Source organism: Pseudophryne corroboree (assembly GCF_028390025.1).
Source record: "Pseudophryne corroboree isolate aPseCor3 chromosome 3 unlocalized genomic scaffold, aPseCor3.hap2 SUPER_3_unloc_57, whole genome shotgun sequence".
Taxonomy (NCBI): domain Eukaryota; kingdom Metazoa; phylum Chordata; class Amphibia; order Anura; family Myobatrachidae; genus Pseudophryne; species Pseudophryne corroboree.
The window spans coordinates 231,126-256,056 of NW_026967549.1; the positions used below are offsets into that span (position 1 = coordinate 231,126).

The 24,931-nt window shown below is 43.8% G+C and overlaps 1 protein-coding gene across 2 annotated transcripts in view; it reads right to left on the minus strand.

The window, feature by feature from the left end:
- The window catches only part of LOC134984470 (oocyte zinc finger protein XlCOF6-like), a 161,842-nt gene that overhangs the window by 111,242 nt on the left and 25,669 nt on the right, over positions 1–24,931 (minus strand). Inside the window, exon 5 of one of the 2 annotated variants that reach the window (XM_063950042.1) lies at positions 22,791–24,257. In XM_063950042.1, coding sequence (XP_063806112.1) covers positions 22,791–24,257 — 1,467 coding nt within the window. Of the gene's footprint in view, positions 1–21,555; positions 24,258–24,931 lie in introns of those variants that run through there. The other variant, XM_063950041.1, reaches the window with a different exon arrangement.

The window sequence follows — 24,931 nt, forward strand, 5'->3', positions numbered from 1 at the left end:
TGGTTGTCCTTTTCCCTGGCGGGTTTCCGCACATACTTCTGTTTTTGTTAGTTAGCTTGTTGCCCCTGGCCTGTTGTCAGTCAGAGGTCCTTTTGTTATCATCCTGCCTCGGATTTCCCTTTGTCTCTCACTAAGACCGGGGGGCACCGGAGTTGGGCAGACATAATCCGCCCTTCAAACGTGGCTGCCAGGGGCTCAAGAAACCATAGTCTCGCAGGGGATTTCCGATAGCACGGGTGAGACAATAGAGTTAGGGCGCCAGGGGCAACTAGTCTTCCCTGCTCCCATTACCTGCATTCCATTCCAGCGCTCTGGTCCTTGTCATAAAATCTCCTCCGGTCAGGAGTGCTGGAATCATAACATTATTACCGGCCATACCAAAACTTAAAATTAAACGGAGTTTAATTTTTTCTTATTCAGTTTTTGTAAGAAATTGTCGGCCTCATGAATCCAACAGGGTTAGGACCAAATCCTGGTCAGCTCTTAGTCAGTCAGATTCAAGAACTTACTCAGATGGTTCAGGATCTTTCCCTTCGGGTGAAGTCGCAGGAAGATCTTTTACGAACTTCCCCGAGGGTAGTTCCTGAACCAAAAATGCATTTGCCTGACCGTTTTTCTGGGGATAGAAAAGAGTTTTTTAATTTTAAAGAATCCTGTAAACTTTATTTTCGTTTAAGACCGATCTCCTCGGGTACTGAATCTCAGCGGGTCGGGATTATTATTTATTTGCTCCAGGGGGATCCCCAGACTTGGGCATTTGGTTTAAAAGCAGATGATCCGGTGTTGTTGTCAGTAGACGCTTTTTTTGGGTCTTTAGGACTGTTATATGACGACCCTGATAGAGAGGCATCCGCTGAAGGTCAGTTGCGCGCTCTCAGACAGGGTAGGAATCCCGCAGAGGTTTATTGTACGGAGTTTCGCCGGTGGTCGAACGACTGTGGCTGGAATGACCCAGCCCTGCGCAGTCAGTTTCGCCTCGGCTTATCAGAATCTATTAAAGACAGTCTCCTCCAGTATCCCGCTCCTGAGACTCTCGATAAACTCATGGAGCTTTCTATTAAGATTGATCGTTGTCTCAGAGAGCGGAAGGCTGAAAAAGGAGCATCGGTCAGGTCATCTCCGTGTGTATATTCCATCCCTGAGGACATAGAGGAGCCCATGCAGATGGGTCTCTCCCGGTTGTCTCCTGAAGAGAGAGCCAGAAGGCAAAACTCTGGTCTTTGTTTGTACTGTGGGGGTAAGGGACATTTTGCTCGTAATTGTCCGAATAAGTCGGGAAACGCCTTGACCAGGTGAATTGTGAGGGGGTTCACCTAGGTCTGCAGCTTATCTCCTCGCATAACTCCCTTTTAGTCCCAGCTAAGGTTTCCTTTGGCAGCCTCAGTTCCTCGGTGTCGGCTTTTGTCGACAGTGGAGCCGCAGGAAACTTTATGGATTTAACTTGGGCCAAGGCCTTAGGCATTCCTCAGTTATCTTTGGGTAGGAGTGTCACCATGCATGGTTTAGATGGGAGTCCACTGTCCAATGGGGTTATTTCCCTCTGTACACCCCCTGTACTACTTACGGTAGGAGCTCTTCATTCTGAAAAGATCGAGTTCTTCCTTACCCATTGCCCAGCAGTTCCAGTGGTTCTGGGTCACCCTTGGCTGGCCTTTCACAATCCCACCATTGATTGGCGGTCAGGGAAGATTTCTCAATGGGGTGCCTTCTGTGATAAGGAATGTATTTCGTTTCCAGTCAGAATAGCTGCTGCAATTCCTGAACTCTTTCCCGTGGAGTACCAGGAGTTTGCTGATGTGTTCTCCAAGGGCAATGCAGACATTCTGCCTCCCCATCGGCCTTATGATTGCGCCATTGAGCTAATTCCTGGTGCCGCATTGCCAAAGGGAAGGTTATATGCTTTATCCGGGCCAGAAACTGCGGCCATGAATGACTATGTTAAAGAGAGCCTAGGGAAAGGATTTATTAGGTCATCTAAATCTCCTTTAAGTGCAGGCTTCTTCTTTGTGGAGAAAAAGGATGGCTCGCTCAGACCTTGCATTGACTATAGAGCCTTAAATAAAATCTCAGTTAAAAATACTTATCCTCTGCCGCTGATTTCTGTCCTCTTTGATCAGCTGCGTTCGGCTGTGATTTTCTCCAAAATCGATCTAAGAGGAGAGTATAACCTCATCCGAATCAGGTCCGGAGATGAGTGGAAGACAGCCTTCAGTACTCAGTCGGGTCACTACAAGTACCTAGTGATGCCGTTCGGCTTGTCTAACGCTCCAGCAGTTTTCCAGGACCTCATTAACGATGTGCTCCGTGACTTCCTAGGGAAATTCGTGGTCGTTTACTTAGACGACATCCTGATTTATTCTGACTCTATTGAACAACATGTTACCCAGGTGCGTCAGGTTCTTCAAAAGTTACGTGAGAATCATCTATATGCCAAACTGGAGAAATGCGAGTTTCATGTCACGGAGGTATCTTTTTTAGGATACATTATTTCCCCTCGGGGATTTTTCATGGAACCAAAGAAGCTTCAGGCCATCCTTAGTTGGGCGCAACCCACCAATTTAAAAGCAATTCAGCGCTTTTTAGGGTTTGTGAATTATTACAGGAGGTTCATTCATTCCTTCTCCGACCTGGTTGCTCCCATTGTGGCCCTGACAAAGAAAGGAGCGGATCCTACCAACTGGTCGCGTGAAGCGGAGTTGTCCTTTCGGGCCTTGAAACAAGCTTTTGTCTCGGCTCCAGTCCTTAGACATCCCAATCCAGGATTGCCCTTCGTTGTGGAGGTTGATGCCTCAGAGGTTGGAGTAGGGGCTATACTATCTCAAAAGGATCCAGAGTCTCAGGAACTACATCCTTGTGCCTTTATGTCTAGGAAATTCTCCTCCGCTGAATCCAACTATGACGTTGGTAACCGGGAACTACTGGCAATAAAATGGGCTTTCGAGGAGTGGAGGCATTGGCTGGAGGGAGCAATACATACCATTTCAGTATTGACTGACCATAAGAATCTGCAATACATCGAATCAGCTAAGCGGCTGAATGCCCGGCAGGCTCGTTGGGCTTTGTTCTTTACTCGTTTCAAGTTTATTATAACTTTTAGGCCAGGTTCCAAGAATACCAAGGCAGATGCTCTGTCACGCAGTTTTCTTCCGGTTCATGATAACAGTCCTGTTACTCCCATACTTCCATCTTCAGTCATTTGGGCAGGCCTCACACAAGATTTATTTACCCAGTTAAAACAGCTTCAACACCAAGCTCCTGGAAATTCTCCTGCTGGTCGTCTTTACGTCCCTGAGTTCCTGAGAGCTAATGTTTTGACTGAGTTCCATGATAACAAAGTTTCCGGGCATCCAGGGATCTCTAAGCCATTGGAGTTAGTCTCCCGCTCAGTATGGTGGCCTGGTCTTTCTAAAGACGTTAAGTAGTTTGTTTCTTCATGTCAGGTTTGTTCCCCGTTCCTTGCCTATCGGGCAACTTATGCCCTTGAATGTCCCTCTCAGGCCATGGTCTCATATTTCCATGGATTTTGTGGTGGACCTTCCCCTTTCAGCTGGATGCAGAGTCATTTGGGTGGTAGTAGACCGTTTTAGCAAGATGGCTCATTTCATTGCCCTTCCCCGACTGCCATCTGCCCAAGGATTGGCAGTGTTGTTTCTCCGCCATATTTTCAGACTTCATGGGTTGCCCACTGATATTGTTTCTGATCGGGGTCCACAATTCGTTGCACAATGCTGGAAGTGTTTTTGTGCTTCATTAAAGATGAGATTGTCATTAACATCTGGTTACCACCCACAGTCCAACGGGCAAACCGAGCGAGTTAACCAATCATTGAAACAGTATTTGCGTTTGTACTCAGCCAAACTCCAGAATGATTGGTCCGAGTTTCTTCCATTGGCGGAGTTTGCTTACAATAATTCTTGTCATTCCTCCACCAACGTGTCTCCATTCTTTTCAGTTTTTGGTTTTCACCCCAGAGCTAATTCTTTTTTTCAACATTCCTCAGTTTCCTCGCTAACCTTAACCTCCCATCTCAGAGCCATTTGGAAAAAAGTGCACCTTGCTCTCAGAAAAGCGGCCTTTCGTGAGAAAATTTTTTCTGACCGGCTCCGACGTCCTTGCAATTTTAAGGTGGGAGATAGGGTATGGTTGTCGACTCGTAACATTAGACTTCGACAATCTTCAGCTAGGTTGGGACCCAACTTTATTGGACCATTTCATATCATTAAAAAAGTTAACCCAGTTGCTTTCGGGTTACGTTTACCAAAATCTCTTCGGATTGGTAATACGTTTCATTGCTCCCTGTTGAAGCCATACATTTCTTCCAATAAATTTCCTCGGAAGATCTCTCAGGGAAGATCTCCAGTGGATGTACAGGGACAACAGGAGTTCCTGGTGGAGAAGGTTCTCGATTCCAAGTTGTCCAGGGGCCGGCTTTATTTTCTGGTTCACTGGAGAGGTTATGGTCCAGAGGAAAGGTCCTGGGTCCTGGATAAGGATCTTCATGCCCCAAGGCTCAAGAGGGCATTTTTTCGGGAGTTTCCTTGGAAGCCTGGCTTTAGGGGTTCCTTGACCCCTCCTCAAGGGGGGGGGTACTGTTAGGCACCGGGGTCCGCTCGTCGGTGCTGCCCGGCGCCTAGCAACCAGGGACGCCGTACGCGGACAGCCGCCGGCTCCCTGGCAACGCTGGACGACGGGCGCGCTGAGTCGCACGGACCCTAGCAACGGGGACGCCACTGGCGGACCGTGTTCCCCATTGCTAGGCTTTAAGAGTTAATGTATTCTCCTGCTCTCTGGCCATGCAGCAAGGCAGCTGCAAGGCATTTATTCTAATCAGCCTTTTGGCAGCTGATTGGAGGACTCCTTGTTAAATACACTCCCAGGGCTTCTCACAGACGCCGGTAATAGCTTCCTGCATGCTGTTTCTGTTTGCTGAGAGTCTGTTCCAGTCTTGCTGTATCCGGTCATTCCAGTATTCGGAAGTCCTGAACTCGGAAGTTTGTCATCTTATTTCTGGAGTCCTGACTAATCACTGTATAACACCCAGTGGTGTTCGTGAGTCGCGGCCTTGCCGTGTGTATCGGCTTGTCCGCTTTATTATTTATTATTTGTGTTTTGGAGCATTTTGCGGAGGGTTCCGCTTCCACAGGTCCACTCTGGTATCCGGCGGTGCCGGGTAGGAGTATTGGACAAGTGGATTTTGGTTGTCCTTTTCCCTGGTGGGTTTCCGCACATACTTCTGTTTTTGTTAGTTAGCTTGTTGCCCCTGGCCTGTTGTCAGTCAGAGGTCCTCTTGTTATCATCCTGCCTCGGATTTCCCTTTGTCTCTCACTAAGACCGGGGGGCACCGGAGTTGGGCAGACATAATCCGCCCTTCAAACGTGGCTGCCAGGGGCTCAAGAAACCATAGTCTCGCAGGGGATTTCCGATAGCACGGGTGAGACAATAGAGTTAGGGCGCCAGGGGCAACTAGTCTTCCCTGCTCCCGTTACCTGCATTCCATTCCAGCGCTCTGGTCCTTGTCATAAAATCTCCTCCGGTCAGGAGTCCTGGAATCATAACATAGGTATGGTGAGAGCCTAAATGCATTTCAAGACAGGGTCATCCAGGAGGTAAGCCAGATAGCTGTCCGGCTCACTGAGCACCGAACCAGTGTTGAGCAAGGTGTTGCTCAACTCTGCCAAGGTCTGGCAGAGATCAGGCAGGGCCAAGAACAACTTGCCTCCTCATTCCAAAGCCTTGCAAATAACATCTTGCAAGGGCTCCAGGCCATCGCTGTGTCCCTTGCCCACAGTGGCAGAGAGCCACCCACATCGGCTCCCTCCCCTGCCCCTGCCCAGGAAGAACAGCCCACTGGGCAGGGCCAACGAAGGTCGCTCCACAGACCAAGCCAAGAAGAAGAGCCTCAGGCGGGGAGAAAAAAAAGAAAGAAAGTGATGTCTCTCCAGATGGGCAGCAACCATGTTTTTCATGTTGCCTCTATGTTATTTTGGAGTTAGCTTGTGTGTCCAGAATGGCTAACTCCCTCTTAGTGAAATGTATTATTAATGTTTGGAGGTATTGTAGCCTGTGAGCTTATTTTCAGAAACAACAGAGCCATCTTCCTCTTACTAGTGTGCTATGTATTGATGTGTTTGTGTGGTGGATCCGAATTCTTTCACAGTTTGTTAAATTTTTTTGTGTGGCAGGGTGTGCAATATTTTATTGTGTTAGTTAAATTTATCAGTTTGTCAGAAGCTGAATTTTGCCGAGTACTGAGTTCTGATATCTCATTTGTGTCAGTGTCATCTGCTTGCTGCTTGGTCCATCTCTGCCTGTGATACTCACATGTAGCCATGTTGTTTTGATGTTTACAAATATTACTACAGTAATAAACATATCATATTTTACCAACAATTGTGCACTTTATTCAAGGTAATGCATTATGTAAATCTTAGTTCCAGGAAGATTATGTAAGCATATAGACACTTGTGTAACGAGGGAACAATCTGCAAGTTTATCAAACAATTGCATCTTCAAAAATACTACAGGTATGCCTTGCACCACACTTTAATGTCCATATTAATTAAACTGACATAACACTTTTTAGTTGTATCTATGGTCAACAGGATATCATTTAAAACATTGTCATAAATTAAAAAAAACAAACAAACATTTGTGGCCAAAATTAAGTGTATGCTGCATTATGTGGGAGTGTGTTTATTTTGGTAAAATGTTCCTGCTTGCAATTAACATTTTGTGTAAATTAACTTGTTTGCAGTTAGTAGTCTTACACACATTAAAACCTGCCCTTTACAAACATTTTACACACCAACTTTTACACAAACAACAACCTTATTTGGCAGTGTGTGAGATTTATATGTGAGTAGAATAAACATGTAATGTGGGTTCAGACAATTGCTGTTTGGTAACTTACATCTGAGCAGTATTTAACAAGTAATTGACCAACAGATTAATGTGCTCTCCAATTAACAGCTAATTAGTGCATACACACTTGTAACAGGACTTCGCAGATGTAGAGTAACTGCAGACCTACTCGGCTGCTGCATGAAGCTTGCTATGGATTCCTATGTTAGTTTTAACAGCGACAATGTTTTATTGCGAAAAACACGCCCATTGCGAGTTGCATACTCCCACACTGTACGCCCACTTTCACGCCCATGTCGGACCATTGCGAAGTCTTGCCTCCGCCACTCATCATTTTAGTTTGTGAGTAACGTGTGGCTTTTTTAGTCGTATTTATGCACCGGTGTCGCACGGCTGAGCTCGCGCATGCGTAGTTACGCATTTGCGCAGTTAGTTAGGTTTTGCACATTTGCGATGCGATGTCTCTCTACGATCAACTCGGAATGAGGGCCAATATGTCTAGCCTGATGTTTTGTACAGAATGCATATGAAGATGTATATATATGAATGTATTGGTTATTGTGTTATAGTTTGTAAAATAATGTCCCCGTCCCATGTGACTGATCAGATAACCTGTGTGTTTGCTGTTGGAGATACAGCCAGTCTCAGATGTCAGTCCATACACCCCCCTCATTCTTCCCCACACAATGGATTCCTGGCTACACAATCAGATTAATTAAGGTTCATTTAATTAACATCTATTGTGGCCTAGATAGAGGACATGCCGGGACATGTGAAAGTAGGTCTATCTAAAAGTGTTCTGCAATCAGCCCCTTTAATGTAACCCACCCAATACAGAGCCAGAAGGTGTCGCCTTACGGTAGGACAAAGGTTTGAGGAGAACAGAGGCTATTGGGACAGAGAGTGTGGAGTTTTTGACCTGAGAGGAATGAGGTGGATTGCTTCTGAAAGCTACTAGTAGGATAGCGCTACCAGTGTGCTGAGTAAGGATTGTGTCTGGATGCATTATGGACACAGAACTACTGCTGGCATGTCACATCAGGAGACTGTGGTCCTATACTACTGTGGGGACTTAGTAAATAAGATACCATCCTGGCTTACAATTGTTAATGTTATTGTGTACTGTGTGTGTATATTTACAATAAAGGGCATTTGCCACTTTACTAAACTGTTTACCTGAGTGATCAGAGAATCCGTGTCTTCACACAGCCTATATACACCAGAGCTAGTTTTTGTATCATAGGAAGGATCTTTACCAGAAGAATGGTTATAGCACTGTTTATATAACAGCATATATTATCATTATTGCAGGCTGCTACTCTCTCCCCAGCCTCATTAATTCTTCAGATGTTATATTTCTGTAGCGGGTGCTGGAGATACAGAAAGGTGGTTCTCCTGATTTGGGGACTCATTGCATACACACGTCATTACTAGTCACTGATTACTACTCGTTATCTGACTGATTTATATTTATATCAGGCGTCACTCAGTGATTGGCAATAGTATTGTGTAGATGCATGTTGGGACAACTTAGCAGGCCTTTGGAATGAAACAGGCAGAAAGCTGGATATTATCTATGTACTAACCTTGGGATAATATAATGTATACCTCGCTCTGTGACAGGGTTTCATAGTGTATACCTTGTTACAGGGAACATCCCTTCTCAATAACAATATTGTCACAGAAGTGATACAAATGTGTAGAATTGGATATGCATGCCTTAGAGAACTGTGCTGTGTTACAGGGTTACACATGATATGCTCAGTCACAGGAGAACACCTTTTATTACCAACAATATTGTTTTATTCCATGTGCAGATCTTTGTGATGTGGTCAGTTATCAATTTATATATGTACTGAATGGGTAACACATGTGATTGAGGATTCTGCTCTGGTACAGGGTTTTACAATGATATACTTGTTATAGGAAAACATTTCCTCTCAATACCAATATTATTACATATGTGCTGAATTGTACATATATGTTTCTTTGTGCCTGTGAGAACGATCCCACTGTTATACATTATAGGTAGTAACACTGTCTTATCGTGTGATACGCTACGGGTAGTAACAAAGTGGTCATTGTAAGACATAGTGGTTACCAGAAAAGGCTACTTAGGTTGTATACAGTAGTAACGCTCTGCAGGGAGCACTAAGGTTGTATGCAGTAATAACGCTCTGCAGGGAGCACTTAGGTTGCATGCAGTAACGCTCTGCAGGGAGCACTAAGGTTGTATGCAGTAGTAACGCTCTGCAGGTAGCACTTAGGTTGTATGCAATAATAACGCTCTGCAGGGAGCACTTAGGTTGTATGCAGTAGTAACGCTCTGCAGGGAGCACTTAGGTTGTATGCAGTAGTAACACTCTGCAGGAAGCACTTAGGTTGTATGCAGTAATGCTCTGCAGGGAGCACTAAGGCTGTATGCAGTAGTAACGCTCTGCAGGGAGCACTTAGGTTGTATGCAGTAGTGACGCTCTGCAGGGAGCACTTAGTTTGTATGCAGTAACGCTCTGCAGGAAGCACTTAGGTTGTATGCAGTAACGCTCTGCAGGGAGCACTAAGGCTGTATGCAGTAGTAACGCTCTGCAGGGAGCACTTAGGTTGTATGCAGTAGTAACGCTCTGCAGGGAGCACTTAGGTTGTATGCAGTAGTAACACTCTGCAGGAAGCACTTAGGTTGTATGCAGTAACGCTCTGCAGGGAGCACTAAGGCTGTATGCAGTAGTAACGCTCTGCAGGGAGCACTTAGGTTGTATGCAGTAGTGACGCTCTGCAGGGAGCACTTAGTTTGTATGCAGTAACGCTCTGCAGGAAGCACTTAGGTTGTATGCAGTAACGCTCTGCAGGGAGCACTAAGGCTGTATGCAGTAGTAACGCTCTGCAGGGAGCACTTAGGTTGTATGCAGTAGTAACGCTCTGCAGGGCGCAGCATTAAAACAGTTTTTTTTCTGAGATCAAACTCCCGTTGTGAAAGGATCTCATAAATTTGATTAAAAAAACCCTGTTTTTATATTTCACTTGCTTATATCAATTATTGCTCTACCCATATACCCATACATACATCGGTGTGCGCAGGGGGGGTGCCTGGTGCGCACAGGCACCCCATAATTTCTGGCACCCTGATCTCACATGCCTGATGCAGCGATCGCCACGCAGGCTGATTACTGTCCCCTCTGCACTGCACCTTGTCAGGACTACATTACTGACCGGACACCTGGTTTAATCAAGGGTGCCACTGCCACCGGCTTTCAAACTCCCGGCTCCACCTCCATGTACAAAAACAGCGTGATGTGATGTGATTAAGTCAGGCTGCTCGCACGCCCACGCATCACACCTGCCACATACACACCTCTCTCCTATGCTATGCCAACGTCAGCCACTGATGAGGATCAGCATGCAGCCAGCGTTCCTCTTAGGAAGACAAATTCAATACGGCGGTCGGCAGCAGCATGGACACGACACTCGTTTTTCCAGCAGCAGCAGCAGTACTAGTCTGCGACTGTCAGTGTCAGTGAGTGACTGACTTGTAAGTAAGCTGCTGCAGTTTGCAGGGGAAAGAGAGGGGTAGCCAGACCAGGCTGAGGAGCAGTGTAATTGCAGTGAGCGCCATCAGGGGTGTTTGGTGCACACCATAACATCTGACAATGTATCTGCTTTATTAGGATTGGTACAAGGGTGGATATTTTATATTTTTATATTGCGTTGACCGTCAGCACGCCCAAAAGGTTGTGTAGACACATCCCCTCTGACGGTGCACCACCTAATAAAATGTGCTGCACACGCCTATGCATACATAGGTAGTGCTGGTACATAGGTACGCTCTCTATGTACACCATCTGTGTCACCCCTGTCTGTCTACCCCTCCCCTTTAGAATGTAAGCTCTCAGGAGCAGGGCCCTCTTCCCTCATGTGCTTATCCTTTTCTTACTTTAATAATCTTCAACTGCACCAAATCCAGCAGTCTTCTGCCACCTGATACTTATTCCAGTGTCATCTGCTGATGTAACTATGTTTAATTACCCTGTACTTATCCTATACGGTCATCAACTGTAAGTTGCTGTTTTCCTGTATGATTATTTATTTATGTACTCTGTAATTGGGCGCTGCTGAACCCTTGTGGCGCCATATAAATAAAGGAGAATAATAATATAATCTATTTCATATCCTTCATTCATTTTTTTGTCTTTCCAGGCTGACAATCAAATACTCATAAGGGTCGTAGGTTTAGTACTTAGTTTGTTCTTCAATCTGACAAACGATACAATTTTATTTCACTAAGGTGCGAGCACATTACCATCACAAATAGGACTGAGCGCAGCACAACCTTCTGTATTTGACAATCAATTGCCTTATATCATGCCTATTGACAAATCTATCTTAAATAAAAATAATTCAAAAGTTATATTTTAATTTATTCATGAAACATAAAGAAATAAGAGTGTGCCACACATTAAGGCTTCTTTAGATATAAGCCCACTAGTGTTTTTTCTAAACCCCCTAACCAGTCATTGCAATTTGCTTAATGGTGCACCTCCAACCAGATTAGCTAATCTTTGGTATTAACACTTTCGGATTATTCCCTCTATCGGTTGGTTCATACATAGAAGGATCATAAAACAATTATCATTTGGGCCTGTGCATAGTCCCTCAGACTTAACGTCTTCCCTGGAAATACTTGTGGATGGAGCCCTTCATTCGCTTTGCCAGGATTCAAGGGTGGTCAATCTGTTGAAATCAGAGCACTACATTTTGGCCACCGTGCTCGATTCTAGGTTTAAAGCCTACGTTGTATCTCTCTTCCCGGACACAAGTCTGCAGAGGTGGAAAGACCTGCTGGTGAGAAAATTGTCAACTCAAGCGGAACGTGACCCGTTAACAGCTCCTCCTTCATTTTCTCCAGCAACTGGGGCTGCGAGGAAAAGGATAACATTTCCGAGCCCACTCGCTGGACACAAAAGTAACAATACAAATGACACATTAACAGGAAATTGTTTCTGTCACCATAGCGACAATTATCTGGAAATAAGATAATACACAGACACATAAAAAGACTCAACGGAAATCTTTTGTTTTTAAACAACTTTATTTCATATCTTTAATACACAGATTTTTCTCTATATTTTAAACTTAAAAAATACTTTACTCTGCACAACATGGATAAAATATCCTTTAAAGCACAGAAGGGCCGGGACCATTTTCCGGGGGCTGCGTGATGTCACATCTGCGTTCATCTCTGATTAACCCCCTATAAGCTTCCAGAGTGCACCTCATATCTCATCTTTTCCAAGTTACTACAAATGATATGAGATCGGTGGCAGCACTACTTTCAGGATTATTACACAGAACACACATATAGGCTGACACAGCAAATAACAGTAACACATACAAGGGATTAATTAGAAATAAGGAAGCATAATCATCATTAGGTCTAATTATCAACTGGTTCTGTGCGGGACCCATACACCTCTTTACTGCCTCCAGCATCCCCTGGTACTGCACTGTGACCATCCGCCCTGTCTCCCCCCACTACTGCCAGCGCTATGTGTCTCACCCCACTACTGCTACCCACCCTGTCTCCCTCCACTACTGCCACCCGCCCTACATCCCCCCACTACTGTCACCGCCCCGTCTCCCCCTACGTCTCCTCCCACTACTACCACCCGCCCCGTCTCCCCCCACTACTGCCACCCGCCCCGTCTCCCCCCACTACTGCCACCCGCCCTGTATCCCCCCACTATTGTCACCACCCCTTCTCCCCCCACTACTGCCACTGCCCTGTCTCCCCTCTGACACCTTAGCGCTGCTTGGGGACAATATTACCCACAGACAGTGCCTCCAGCAGCCCCCGCTAGTGCCACCACCCTGTCTTCCTCCTGACCTCTCAGCACTGCTTGGGGATTCTTGGTACTGCTGGTAACAGTCCTTCATCTGCAGATGGAAGTAAGAAAGCAGGGCAGTAAGGAGGCAGAAGCTGCTTCTGGTACCATGGACCCTGGTCATGTACAGCTGGGAGAGTCAGTAAGATTATGTAATAGAGTCACCATCTTACAGGCAGCCGGTGAAGGGAGTAGAGAATGGGTGTTATGTGGCAGGAACGGGCTGGTTAGGTAGCAGCCTGGCTGCTGCATTCTGTACAAGCTACAAGCGGTGCAATTCTATTGCTGGGAGACCCAGGTAGAGGACATTGCAGTAGTCTATGTGTGATGATACAAGTGCATGTATGACTGTAGGTTAGGGGTGGGCAACAGGCGGCCCGCGGGCCGACCGATCGTGCCTGGCCCGCTGTGCCTCATTAGAGTGCAATGACAAGCGGCCCGACAGGCTGCTTGTCATTGCACTGCTCTCAGACGAGGCGCCGCTGAGGAAATCCCGGTCACGTCACAGGGTGAGCTGACCGGGATTTCCTCTGTTAGCAATTGCACTGGGCGCAGAGCCGGATTAAGGGGGGAGCGGGGGGGGGGGGGGGGAAGCACCCCAGGCCCCCCCTTCCTAAAAGGGCTCCCTGCGCCCGCACACAGATCAGACCTCCGATCTGCGGCGCTGCGCTCCCCATGGGTTGCCCTGACAACCTAATTACAGCCGCAGCACCACGTAGAAGTGAAGGACAGCCACAACGGCTCAGCTGTCCAATGGAGAGTAAACATGCAGCCTACGGCTCAGTCATTTACTGGGCATGCAGGCTGCAGAGCAAAGAAGCGTGGAAAGTGGAGCCAGCGGAGGGTGCATGAGTGGAGGGACGAGCTCTCACTCTCCTGTCACTTACGGATGTCAATCCCTTGTGTCACTTGTAGCCTGCCAGCAGCAGAGACAAAAGTAAGCTGGCTGTATTTTTTTTTTCTTAGTTTTTTTTTATAATGCTATTTATTAAATTGGAATATTTGGCTCTATATCGTGTTGGCTTGGTGTGTATACGTAATGTGTAATGTGTATACGTAATGTGTATACGTGTTTTGTGTGTACTATATATATATATATATATACACACACACACACACACACACACACATATATATATATATATATATATATATATATATATATAGCGAAACAGACGGGCGGCACTCAGAGCATGTAATCAGGTGAAAGCGTGCAGTGAATTTATTATCATAAAGACATCAACGTTTCGGGGTCGCAGCCCCGTCGTCAGGATTAGTGTACATAAGCAAATAAAGTGTTTAAATACCTTAACTTCAGGAGGCACTCCTCCCACTCGTGGAGTCCACGCCGCCCGGATCCCGGTCGAGACGTCCCTCACTTCCGGAAGTGACGTAATGCCGGTCCGTCCAGCTGACGTGTTGCCAGTGAGGGGGAGATCGCCATGGTAACTGAGCACACAAATGAGAAAACAGCGTGAACTGAATTTACATAAGTAAAAAAAGTCAAAAAAAATAAAAAAAGTGATTACTTATACATTGCTTTTGATAGTACTAATAATCGTGTAGTGTGTAGGTAAAAAAATCATAAAAATACAAACAGCGTGTTACAAAACAGTGATCACAAACAAATATATACACATAGCAATGTATCGTGTGTAAAAATGAATAAATAAAGCATATCAGTAGATCTGTGACATTACTATAAGAACATGTTGAAAAGTTAATCTATAAAAATTCGTTAAAAAATAAGAGAGCACATATAAACTCTCTTCGTAATTAACCATGGTGCTATAATCATACAAACTTGTTGTCTGGAACTTGTGAATCAATCTGATCCATAGAGATGCTTATCAACAGTAAAAAATGTGAACAATGCGACTAAACAGAAACCTACTGTCTAGTGGAAATACATAAATAAAACAGAGTGTAAAAAAAAAAAAAAAAAAAAAAAAACTCTGTGTTAATTAATCTACAGGAAACATCTCAAGTTCATATATTCATTTAAACCTTTCGGATAGATGGTGTTTAATCTGTGTATCCATCTGGATTCTAGTTGCAGTAGTTTCTTAGAACGATCACCTCCTCGTAGTGATTGGGGTACATGATCTATTATTTTGTACCTCAGCGTAGCCATGCCATGTTTGGCTTGGGCAAAGTGCCTGGCTACAGGTTGTTCACTGTCGCCTGTTTTAATGGCCTCCCGGATTGCATACCTATGTTGCGCCATACGTGTTTTAAACGTGCAATCCGTTTTGCCCACGTATGCTAGTCCACATGGGCAAATAATAAGGTATATGACAAATTTAGACTCGCAGGTAAGTGGATATTGTATGGTGAATGTCTTACCTGTATGTGGATGTCTAAATTTGTCACCCGGAGTAAGATAGCTGCAGGTTGTGCAGCCACTACAACGGAAACAACCCGATTTCCTACTGAGAAAGTGTCGTTTGTGCGTTTCAAAGTTAGATATGTCGGTTTTGACCACATAATCCCTAATACTTTTGTTTCTGGTATGACTGACAAGGAGTTTAGAGTCAAAGACTTCACCAAGATCCTTGTCCGATGCCACTATAGGCCACAGTTGTTTCATTTTTTTAGTGAGATGTGTACTACTGGTGTTATACTGTGTGACCCATGGAAATCTCCCAGACAGCGTTTTTTTCTCTTTAGGGACTAACAGTTGTTCCCGTGTGTATTCAAGAGCTTGTGTCCTGGCCCGTTGCAGCTCATTGAGTGGATAACCTCGCTCTTGAAATTTTTTTAACATCATATCAAGATCAAGATCTCTTTTTTCTGGTGTGTTATCAATGCGACACACCCTAAGAAACTGGGAAAAAGGTAAGCTACCTGTAGTTGATCTAGGGTGAAAACTATCGTGTTTGAGAAGGTTGTTTCTGTCTGTGGGTTTAACATAGAGTGACGTATTGATTCTGCCATTCTGTAGGGTAATCTGTACATCCAAAAAAGTAATTGTGTTTGGATGGGAGACAATGGTAAATTTAACCGGACTTGATGTCAAATTGTGTGTCCGTATCAATGTGTGTAATTGTTCCAATGGCCCTGTCCAGAAAATTAACACGTCATCAATGTACCTAGTGTATAACTTAAGATGACAATTGATGTATTGGTCTTGTAGAAATAAATCTTTTTCTACTTCCCACATGTAAATATTTGCAAAGGCTGGGGCTACCGCTGACCCCATCGCACAACCTGTGCGCTGGATGTAATATTTTTTATCGTGTAAGAAGTAGTTATGTGTCAGAGTGTACCTGAGAAGTTGTAAGAAAAACTCAGTCTCTGGGCCTTTATACAGAGGATTATTGGTAATTAGGCGTCGTACCGCTAGTAATCCTGCTTCATGCGGTATGCATGTATATAGACTCGTGACGTCAATTGATGCTAGTATCGTATCTGGGGGAAGTGTATCAATCATCTGTAACATCCTTAGTAACGAGGATGTATCTTTTAAGTGAGTACTGGTTTGTTGGATGCAGGGTTGTAGAAAGGTATCACAGTAAACAGCCAACGGTTCACACAATGATCCCCTTGCCGAGATAATCGGCCGGCCGGGGGGCTTAATGGGGTCCTTGTGTATCTTTGGAATGCAATAGAAAATAGGTACAATGGGATTTTCTCTACTTAAGGCTTTAGATGTAGATGTAGAGATAATCCCCACAGAAACAGCTTCAGATAAAATGGTGTCTAATTCACGTTTAAAAATCTTAGTAGGATCATTCTGTAGACTTCCATATGTGTTAAGATCAGACAATAAACGTGTGCATTCAGTTTTATATACATCAGTATCAAGAACCACAATACCACCCCCTTTATCCGCACCCCTGATTATAATGTCCTGCCTTTTACTTAGTCCCTTCAGGGCAGTAAACTCGTCCTTGGACATATTAGGGTGTGGACAGAAATGGGGTTCTTCATCCAAATGTTCCATCATCCTGCTAAAAGTCCTGATGGAAGGATTAAGTGAGGTAGGTTCAAATGTAGATTTATTGAGTTTACTCACCTGAGAGGGGATTTTCCCTCTTATTTTTTTTGACTTTTTTTACTTATGTAAATTCAGTTCACGCTGTTTTCTCATTTGTGTGCTCAGTTACCATGGCGATCTCCCCCTCACTGGCAACACGTCAGCTGGACGGACCGGCATTACGTCACTTCCGGAAGTGAGGGACGTCTCGACCGGGATCCGGGCGGCGTGGACTCCACGAGTGGGAGGAGTGCCTCCTGAAGTTAAGGTATTTAAACACTTTATTTGCTTATGTACACTAATCCTGACGACGGGGCTGCGACCCCGAAACGTTGATGTCTTTATGATAATAAATTCACTGCACGCTTTCACCTGATTACATGCTCTGAGTGCCGCCCGTCTGTTTCGCTGTATTGTCGGGTCGTCACCCGAGGGAGGGCACCGTGAGCCAAGGAAGCCTTATCAAGGAGCTGTGAGTGCCGGGTCACATTGTCTGTTTACATTACAAATTGGTTCCTGGCAGGGGTTAACCATTTGTCGACCAGGGCACCACGTACATCCTATATTTCATTTGCTCAGGAGGACTCTTTTCACCCGCAACACACGCACAGGTTGCGGATTTGCACTTTATTCTATTTTGCACAGCACTCAGCACTTTATCTGGACATTCTATTAGTGTAACATGGCTGCACTGGATGAGCAAGTAGCTGATGGTGCTACACACTTTTTGCAATGTGACAACTCTGATACACTCAGTTTCTCTGAGGCTGAAGCAGAGAATATTCTTTTTAAAACCTCGGCTTTTGAAACGGAGGCAGGAACCTCAAGTGATGATCTATATAGAGATTTACTTAAATTACGCAAACGAGAAATCGATTATCTCTATCATGGCATGACGCTGTCAGACTACTTCAGGGCTAAGCAAATCCCACGAGGATTTCGCATCCATAATATGCCCACAATTGGGAGATATGATGTGACATTTTGCAGAAAATGGATCTCTGTGTTGAATAAATGCTCCATGGATCTACTACTCCTTGTGATTGAAGAAGCTACACGGGAGATGAATATCACCAAACAAAAAATTGGAGCATTCAACACAGAGCATGCCATACCACTCTCCCCACCGCCAGACTGGATGATAAAACTGGAAGGAGAAGTTGAACAATATAAGATCAATCTGATCAAGTTTAAAAAACAGAAACTGATCAAAGTGCAACAAGATTATGCTCAACATAGAGTATACTCATGGCTCTATAACAGCAACACCAGATTTACTCCAGCAAGACAGCAATATGCCAGACGCCGTGAACTACGCCAACCATATTCCAGTACATCAGCCAGCGAAATTGATGAGACCCCCACAAATACACAACAGACAGGAGAGGCCCCTTTAGGGGTTCGTACCAGGGCCATCATCGCAGGCAGAGGAGCACGTTCACGAGGAGAGGGGGACAAACGAGGAGGAAGAAGAGGACCCAAGAACAACTCAAAGCCACCGAGGAGGGGACGCAATTGATATTCAATTTATCCACAAAATTGCTAACTCCTGTGGAAACTAAGGTGTTAAGCAAAGGACTTGGATTTGTCCCCACCAAGTCCATTGATCCTTTTCAATGGAAAATAGAGACTTATAAACTATCCAGATCCCTCAAACTAAAGGAATTTTTTCACAAACAACCACCGGGATATAACAACACGGCTTCCTGGGAAATCCCCTCTCAGGTGAGTAAACTCAATAAATCTACATTTGAACCTACCTCACTTAATCCTTCCATCAGGACTTTTAGCAGGATGATGGAACATTTGGATGAAGAACCCCATTTCTGTCCACACCCTAATATGTCCAAGGACGAGTTTACTGCCCTGAAGGGACTAAGTAAAAGGCAGGACATTATAATCAGGGGTGCGGATAAAGGGGGTGGTATTGTGGTTCTTGATACTGATGTATATAAAACTGAATGCACACGTTTATTGTCTGATCTTAACACATATGGAAGTCTACAGAATGATCCTACTAAGATTTTTAAACGTGAATTAGACACCATTTTATCTGAAGCTGTTTCTGTGGGGATTATCTCTACATCTACATCTAAAGCCTTAAGTAGAGAAAATCCCATTGTACCTATTTTCTATTGCATTCCAAAGATACACAAGGACCCCATTAAGCCCCCCGGCCGGCCGATTATCTCGGCAAGGGGATCATTGTGTGAACCGTTGGCTGTTTACTGTGATACCTTTCTACAACCCTGCATCCAACAAACCAGTACTCACTTAAAAGATACATCCTCGTTACTAAGGATGTTACAGATGATTGATACACTTCCCCCAGATACGATACTAGCATCAATTGACGTCACGAGTCTATATACATGCATACCGCATGAAGCAGGATTACTAGCGGTACGACGCCTAATTACCAATAATCCTCTGTATAAAGGCCCAGAGACTGAGTTTTTCTTACAACTTCTCAGGTACACTCTGACACATAACTACTTCTTACATGATAAAAAATATTACATCCAGCGCACAGGTTGTGCGATGGGGTCAGCGGTAGCCCCAGCCTTTGCAAATATTTACATGTGGGAAGTAGAAAAAGATTTATTTCTACAAGACCAATACATCAATTGTCATCTTAAGTTATACACTAGGTACATTGATGACGTGTTAATTTTCTGGACAGGGCCATTGGAACAATTACACACATTGATACGGACACACAATTTGACATCAAGTCCGGTTAAATTTACCATTGTCTCCCATCCAAACACAATTACTTTTTTGGATGTACAGATTACCCTACAGAATGGCAGAATCAATACGTCACTCTATGTTAAACCCACAGACAGAAACAACCTTCTCAAACACGATAGTTTTCACCCTAGATCAACTACAGGTAGCTTACCTTTTTCCCAGTTTCTTAGGGTGTGTCGCATTGATAACACACCAGAAAAAAGAGATCTTGATCTTGATATGATGTTAAAAAAATTTCAAGAGCGAGGTTATCCACTCAATGAGCTGCAACGGGCCAGGACACAAGCTCTTGAATACACACGGGAACAACTGTTAGTCCCTAAAGAGAAAAAAACGCTGTCTGGGAGATTTCCATGGGTCACACAGTATAACACCAGTAGTACACATCTCACTAAAAAAATGAAACAACTGTGGCCTATAGTGGCATCGGACAAGGATCTTGGTGAAGTCTTTGACTCTAAACTCCTTGTCAGTCATACCAGAAACAAAAGTATTAGGGATTATGTGGTCAAAACCGACATATCTAACTTTGAAACGCACAAACGACACTTTCTCAGTAGGAAATCGGGTTGTTTCCGTTGTAGTGGCTGCACAACCTGCAGCTATCTTACTCCGGGTGACAAATTTAGACATCCACATACAGGTAAGACATTCACCATACAATATCCACTTACCTGCGAGTCTAAATTTGTCATATACCTTATTATTTGCCCATGTGGACTAGCATACGTGGGCAAAACGGATTGCACGTTTAAAACACGTATGGCGCAACATAGGTATGCAATCCGGGAGGCCATTAAAACAGGCGACAGTGAACAACCTGTAGCCAGGCACTTTGCCCAAGCCAAACATGGCATGGCTACGCTGAGGTACAAAATAATAGATCATGTACCCCAATCACTACGAGGAGGTGATCGTTCTAAGAAACTACTGCAACTAGAATCCAGATGGATACACAGATTAAACACCATCTATCCGAAAGGTTTAAATGAATATATGAACTTGAGATGTTTCCTGTAGATTAATTAACACAGAGTTTTTTTTTTTTTTTTACACTCTGTTTTATTTATGTATTTCCACTAGACAGTAGGTTTCTGTTTAGTCGCATTGTTCACATTTTTTACTGTTGATAAGCATCTCTATGGATCAGATTGATTCACAAGTTCCAGACAACAAGTTTGTATGATTATAGCACCATGGTTAATTACGAAGAGAGTTTATATGTGCTCTCTTATTTTTTAACGAATTTTTATAGATTAACTTTTCAACATGTTCTTATAGTAATGTCACAGATCTACTGATATGCTTTATTTATTCATTTTTACACACGATACATTGCTATGTGTATATATTTGTTTGTGATCACTGTTTTGTAACACGCTGTTTGTATTTTTATGATTTTTTTACCTACACACTACACGATTATTAGTACTATCAAAAGCAATGTATAAGTAATCACTTTTTTTATTTTTTTTGACTTTTTTTACTTATGTAAATTCAGTTCACGCTGTTTTCTCATTTGTGTGCTCAGTTACCATGGCGATCTCCCCCTCACTGGCAACACGTCAGCTGGACGGACCGGCATTACGTCACTTCCGGAAGTGAGGGACGTCTCGACCGGGATCCGGGCGGCGTGGACTCCACGAGTGGGAGGAGTGCCTCCTGAAGTTAAGGTATTTAAACACTTTATTTGCTTATGTACACTAATCCTGACGACGGGGCTGCGACCCCGAAACGTTGATGTCTTTATGATAATAAATTCACTGCACGCTTTCACCTGATTACATGCTCTGAGTGCCGCCCGTCTGTTTCGCTGTATTGTCGGGTCGTCACCCGAGGGAGGGCACCGTGAGCCAAGGAAGCCTTATCAAGGAGCTGTGAGTGCCGGGTCACATTGTCTGTTTATATATATATATATATATATATATATATATATATAATATGTGTGTGTATATATATATATATATGTGTGTGTGTGAGTATTTGTAAACATATACTGTATATATATATATATATATATATAATATGTGTGTGTTTATATATATATATATATATATATATATATATACATACATACATACATACATACACTGGACACGGGCAGCACAACCGTTGATTAGAAGTAAAGTCCCCTCCAGAGGGCACCGGGATCCCAATAATAGACCTCCTTCAGGGAACCATTAGTACCCGGGGGCGCTGTCTGCTGTAATGTGTAAAAAGGGGGACAATGTCTGCCGTAATGTGTAAAAACGGGGGCGCTGTCTGCTGTAATGTGTAAAAAGGGGACGATGTCTGCCATAATGTGTAAAAAGGGGACGATGTCTGCCGTAATGTGTAAAACGGGGGATCTGTCTGCTGTAATGTGTAAAAAGGGGGACGATGTCTGCCGTAATGTGTAAAAAGGGGACGCAGTCTGCCATAATGTGTAAAAAGGGGGACAATGTCTGCCGTAATGTGTAAAAACGGGGGCGCTGTCTGCTGTAATGTGTAAAAAGAGGACGATGTCTGCCGTAATGTGTAAAAATGGGGGCGCTGTCTGCTGTAATGTGTAAAAAGGGGGACGATGTCTGCTGTAATGTGTAAAAAGGGGACTCTTTTTGAGTATTTTGTGTGTGGCCCTCGAATATTCGCTGGAAGTGTTAAGCGGCCCCCCAGCTGAAATAATTGCCCACCCCTGCTGTAGGTAGATTTTCTGAGGGAATAAAGTGCTGGAGTCTGGCTATGTTCCTCAAATGAGGATCTAATTGTGGCAGATACCGATATCTAAGTGTCACTCCACCACCTAGGACACCAAGATTCCGCACATGATCAGCATTTTGTAACTCTGAACCCCCAAGCGTAAGCCTGGTTGGTAGCAAAGCTGAACTGTAGCCCTGCCCTTTGTTGGTGAGCTTAAAGACCTGTTTCACCAGGACTGAATCACAGCCAACTGGCATCACCCACACCTGGAGCTCAGCTAGACAACCATTTAGGATTGGTACTGGGTTCTCAGTACCTAGAGCAAAGACAGGTCATCTGCATAGCAGTGGTAGATGATGGCATGACATCTGATTATTTCACCCAGTGGTAACATGTATATTGCAAAAAGCATAGGAGATAGGATAAGAACCATGAAGAACAACGCATGGCAATGATAAGTATACTCCAGAAGATTAAAATGGTTCCTCACCTGAGTGATGTCTAATGTGTGCAACAAGAGCGGAATTATTTCTCAGAGTATAGAAATGGTTTCTCACCTGTGTGACTTTGCTGATGTCTAAGAAGATTTGATTCTTGTGTAAAACATTTCCCGCACTCAGCGCAAGAAAATGGCTTCTCACCTGTGTGACTTCTGTTATGTCTAACAAGATATGATTTAAGTGCAAAACATTTACCACACTCAGAACATGGAAATGGCTTCTCACCTGTGTGACTTCTCTGATGTATAACAAGATCTGATTTACATGCAAAACATTTCCCACACTCAGAACATGGAAAAGGTTTCTCACCTGTGTGACTGCGCAGATGTCTAACAAGTTGTGATTTACTTACACAACATTTCCCACACTCAGAACATGGAAATGGCTTCTCACCTGTGTGACTTCTCTGATGTATAACAAGTTTGGATTTCCAGGTAAAACTTTTCCCGCACTCAGAGCAAGAAAATGGCTTCTCACCTGTGTGACTTCTATGATGTTTAACAAGATATGATTTAAGTGCAAAACATTTCCCACACTCAGAACATGGAAATGGCTTCTCACCTGTGTGACTTCTCTGATGTATAACAAGATGTGATTTCTGTGTAAAACATTTCCCACACTCAGAGCAAGAAAATGGCTTCTCACCTGTGTGACTTCTCTGATGTTTAACAAGAACTGATTTGTGTGCAAAACATTTCCCGCACTCAGAACATGGAAATGCCTTCTCACCTGTGTGACTTTGCTGATGGGTAGCAAGTTGCGATTTGTGTGCAAAACATTTCCCACACTCAGAACATGGAAATGGTTTCTCACCTGTGTGACTTCTGTTATGTATAACAAGATGTGATTTAGTTAAATAAGATTTCCCACACTCAGAGCAAGAAAATGGCTTCTCACCTGTGTGACTTCTCTGATGTATAACAAGATGTGATTTCTGTGTAAAACATTTCCCACACTCAGAGCAAGAAAATGGCTTCTCACCTGTGTGACTTCTCTGATGTTTAACAAGAACTGATTTGTGTGCAAAACATTTCCCGCACTCAGAACATGGAAATGCCTTCTCACCTGTGTGACTTTGCTGATGGGTAGCAAGTTGCGATTTGTGTGCAAAACATTTCCCACACTCAGAACATGGAAATGGTTTCTCACCTGTGTGACTTCTGTTATGTATAACAAGATGTGATTTAGTTAAATAAGATTTCCCACACTCAGAGCAAGAAAATGGCTTCTCACCTGTGTGACTTCTCTGATGTATAACAAGTTGTGATTTGTATGTAAAACATTTCCCACACTCAGAACATATCAGTGGCCTCTCACCTGCCTTACCTGTGTATGGGTTATTAGGCTTTGTGTTCTTCGTAAAACATTTGGCATCTACAGAACACTGAAACACTGTATCTACTGTCAGAGCTGTAACAGATGCACCAATATCAGAGTGATCAGGAGAACATTTCCCAGGATCAGAGGGATCAGCTGATAGAGCTGGATGTATAATTGGGGTAATGGGGTTATCTCCTGGAGAACCCGGTCTACTGTCATCTTTTATGTCACAATCCGGGGATAACATTAGATGTCCTTCTGAGATATTCCTGCTTGTGTGTCCATCTGCTGGAAATAAAATACATTATGGAAATGTGACATTTTCTGTAACAATATTTATCTTGTAAACAATAGGAGAAGACGACTCTCTGGGACACTTAATTGTAAATGTGTGTATAATAAAACATAACTTTTAATGAAGGCTTTATAATATTGTGTCTCAGACAATCATTGTGTCCACCCTCCTGAGAACACTCACAATAACAAATGTAATATTATAATAAGACTTAGATATCTCTCTCTCTTGTACTGGTAACTAACCATGAAGTATAAATGGAGATGTAGTCACTCGGCAAGTCCTATGTCAGCACCGATGTAAAACAATGGATGGGAAACATATCGTATGAATTGGAGATTCTAGATGAACAATAACCTCAGGCGTATGAGCTGATGGATCAGAGAAATGTCTCCTAACGTTACTCCTGGAAGCATTGGTAAGGTAGTATTCCTTTACGTGTGTGCTCATACGCTGGTAAGCCTGTACAAGTGTTACTCTCCCTTATATAAAGGTATATTCCTACAGCAGAGTAGGTGTGGTACAAGGTACTTTACATGCAATACACCATATGATACCCTGTAATCATCATCATCTGCTAGGTTATAATCCACTTTCTCTTAAGTCCTAGAGGACACTTGAGTCCATTTAGTACCATAGGGTATAGACGGGTCCTTTGGGAGCCACT